This window comes from Macadamia integrifolia, chromosome 9 (assembly GCF_013358625.1).
Source record: "Macadamia integrifolia cultivar HAES 741 chromosome 9, SCU_Mint_v3, whole genome shotgun sequence".
Taxonomy (NCBI): Eukaryota; Viridiplantae; Streptophyta; class Magnoliopsida; order Proteales; family Proteaceae; genus Macadamia; species Macadamia integrifolia.
Genome location: NC_056565.1, coordinates 33,354,045 through 33,358,087, shown reverse-complemented (window position 1 = coordinate 33,358,087; position 4,043 = coordinate 33,354,045). Strand labels below are relative to the sequence as shown.

The following is a 4,043-nucleotide window of genomic DNA, read 5'->3' as shown; positions in this document are numbered from 1 at the left end:
AGCCGGAAACGGAGACGAAGGAGGCAATTGGGTAGGGGCTAGGGTTCCAACAGAATCCAACTTGGAAAGGGGACAATACCCTTTTTTGTTATTCCGAGAATGGGAAGGGATTTAGGGGATTTTGGCGTTCGTGTTCCGTCTTTGTCTTAGTTTTAGTTTAAAATTTTTTTTTTGTACAAGTTACACGTATTATTATATGTATTATACGTGTATTATTCATGTTTAATATTCTAGTGATCCAAAAAAAAAAAATTGTTTAATACTCTGACTTTTATAAACTCCACGTATAATACTGTATTATACCTATGAAAACCATATCCGGAAAATGCAACTCTCTCTTTATTTATTTCTTTCTTTTTTTCTTATCTCCACTTTAACTTTACTATGCAATTGGTTAAGATTAGGGGTCTGTGCAATTGGTCAAGATCACTGTTAGTTAAAACGGGAATGGCAAAAAAACAGAGACATACGGTACGTGTTTTAAACAGATAAAAACAATGAACGGTACGGTCAAAAAAAGGGTCAAAAAAAAGGAAACGTCAAACGGACGGAAACGGACGATACGAGTATTAAATGTGTAGTTTTCAAAAAAACGAAACCAAAAAAAGGGCAATATATCATCAAGTAATTTGAGAGATTATTGCCTGTATACCTACATCTAATGTTCTAAACTACATCAACATCAAACATTCATGCATATATCATCCAAAATATAGCATCCAATGTAAATTCCAAATTAAAACTTAATACACCATATTAAAAAAGACATGTCCAAAATATATTAAAAAAAAAAACCATCCATCCATATCATCTAAGATGTCTAAAGAACTCAGTATCATTATAACAGGTCCAAAGATCAATGATAAAAAAAAAAAAAAAAAAAAGATCAATGAGTAGACATTAAACTATATGAAGTAGATCCTCCATTAACTCCAGTGTCAGATGGTTCAGGTTTCTCGTACGTCTGCTCAAGCCTCTCTCCATTTCAAGCTCAAAGTCTACTATAGGTATGTCACCAAGATTGTCTAAATCAATAGGCCTTGAATCTTTATGTAATTGGCTTTCATAGTTCTCCTTCATCATAGAGTTCATCCTGATATACACCAAATCCTCTAGCATCTCTGGGGCTAATCTATTTATTTTCTTTCTTTGTGCTGTATCCCAAGCGCTCCAATTACGCTCACAAGGAAAGGAACTACAAGGCTGACTCAAGATTCTACAAGCAATATTTTGAAGCACGGGAAATGCACTACCAACAAATTGCCACCAAATCCCTACAAATCCACATAAGTAAACAAATATAAGAATGCTATATTTAATTAAAAAAATACAATAATAAACTAATTAACTAAGTCACTTACTTGGATGGTTAGTTTTCATTATTGTCTGCCCTGTCATATTGAACAACAATGGAATTTTCATGCTATAATCAATGACTTCTTGCATGAATTGCTCACGATCTTCTAAAGGAACCATGATGTCCATAATAAATTCTTGTGCATTCATAATTTAGTTCAATCAATATCAAGTCGACCACCAAACATAATAGAATGATTCAAAAGTGCACCAAAGAGATGAACATGATGAATAATGTTCTTCTCTAACCTAAATTAAAACAAATCCATTATGATTAAATACTTCCCTCCATCATTCTCCACAAATTTTCTCAATGTTTCTTTTGCCCTTTCTGCTGCTTCATATAAGTAACCTACAGTAGAACCATCTGAATCAGCAAGGCGAAGAATACGAATAAGTGGCTCCATGAAAGCAACAACTTCCTTTACCCCCTCCCAAAATGTATCTGATTGAATTATTCTAACAGTTCTCACTGCCATTTCAGCTCTATTGAATTGAAAGGCTCTCCACTCAGATGATGCAACAAAAAGCCTCAACTCATTCTCAACAATAATAAGAGACTGCAGCATAAAAAAATAAGTACCAAACCTTGTCTTGCAAGGTTGCTTGATATCTCTATTGTTGGTGAATTTTCTCATCAATGCTACAATACCTGTGTGCCTGTGAATATAATCCACTACAAGTTTTCCATCTTTTATAACTTCTCTCACCCATTTAACTTTTTTGTGAATATCTTTCAAAAGCAGATTAATCCCATGAGCAGCACAATTTGTTCTATATATATGACGCCATTTTCCAGACAACATATCACCACAAGAACAAAAGTTAGAACCATTATCTGAAATAAATTGCACAACATTGTTTGGTCCAACTTTTTCAATGACATCATAAATTTCATTGAAAAGAAATGTGGAAGTTAATCTATTTATACCGCACTCAATACATTTAAAAAACACAGCACCCCCAGGAGAGTACGCAATCACATTAACCCATGACCTCTTCTTTATGTCAGTCCAAGAATTAGACATAATTGTGCAACCTGTGATACCCCATGTCGCTTTTATATTGCTAACATATTGCATGATTTCTGCTTTTTTTTTAGGAATCAAACTGGTCCGAAGATTGCTATAACTAGGTACAACATAACTTGTACCATACACACATGCACCCCTTAGCATCTTAATAAAATAATTTGTTGGAATAACATTGAAGGAAATGTTATTATTGACAAAAAAATCAGTTACCAACATGTCCAATGATTTATAGTCTTGCTTAGTAGCCATCTCTAGCATTGTGGGTTGATGTGCAACCCTAACATGAGGCATAGAAGGTGTGCTACTTGTGGAACCCATTCCACTTTCAAGAGAATCACTCATTTTCTTAGCAGATCTACTCAAATTAAATTCTGCCAGGGCATCAGCTTGAATGTGCTCAGGAACTTGGGTGCAAATTTGAACATCATGTCCAGGTTGACAAGCTAAATGAGCCTTCACTCATGAAACACTCCCGGAATAATTAAGTCCACAATAGTTACATGTGAAACGGCCCAAACCACGTTGCTCTACATGTTCCCGAAATTTATCCTTAGGTCTCACCATTTTGCTTAAGCTCAGGTAGTTCAACTTTGAAATACCTACATAATATAATAAAACATCATTTCCAATCTCAACAAATAGAATAATTAATGTATAACAAATGAACGATGAGTAAATTCCTTTCAAAAAAATTAAATCATAGATTAGTAAATGAAAAGAAAAAGGGATGTAAAATGCCAACATTTCAATAAAAGGTGAGTAGATTTTGGTGTTATTCTACCAAATAAAAATAATAAAAAAAATGTTTTTCTACCGATGATGGCTTCAAATTTCTCCTTAGTGTGAGGTCAAAAGCAAGTCTTTCACTTTCAAATTATGTTGACGCATAAAGGAGAAGGCACAAACCCAGACCATTGAAAATCCATGGATCCTCACACCTTGAAAGGCTAGGCTATCTCCATGTCTCCAACAGTCAAGGTATTAAGTAGTTTGGAACAAACAGATCCAAAACAATTACAACTGATTGAGCCTGAAGAAAAAACATAATTAAAGGAAACTACTTTTGACTTCTAAAACACAGTTCAATAAACCATGGGTTTCACATAAAAGTCTCTAGCCTAGTATCACAAGGAGAACCTATTTATGGGGTTCTGATCCTTAAACTTAGAGCCTATCACATTCCCATACAGTGAGCAAAAAAACTATAACCGATTCCACTAGCATCAGGAGTCTCTTAATTGGTTTACATATTGCTTGTAACTTGTCATACTTTATTGGCCTTGGGTAGTAGGGTAGGAATAATAAGAAACTGTCTTGGACTCTGTCAGACTTGGCCTTTAACTCAGCTGGGTTTGGTTAACTCCATTGACTAAAGAGTCAGGGAATCAGGATTAATAAAAAAATAGATAAGCAGAGCCATGCTTGAAACTGATTGAGAGAGAGTGCATCGATTAACCTTTGGATATAATTTGTGTAGTCAAAAGTTTGATCTTCAATTTAATTGCAAAAACTGAAAACAAATTAATCAGTAAGGCCATGGTTTAGGTTTTTCGATTTTTTTTTTTTTGTTTTTACCCAAAATCACATCTAGTAGATGCTATATTAGAGAACAAGAGGAAGAAGAAGAGTAGCGAGAGAGAGAGAGAGAGAGAG

The 4,043-nt window shown here is 34.4% G+C and overlaps 1 protein-coding gene across 1 annotated transcript; it reads right to left on the bottom strand.

The window, feature by feature from the left end:
• Positions 1-1,610: 1,610 nt before the first annotated feature.
• Positions 1,611-2,438, bottom strand: LOC122089730. Its single transcript, XM_042659425.1, has one exon. It carries the CDS (start codon positions 2,436-2,438, stop codon positions 1,611-1,613), a length of 828 nt encoding a protein of 275 aa, XP_042515359.1.
• Positions 2,439-4,043: the final 1,605 nt, after the last annotated feature.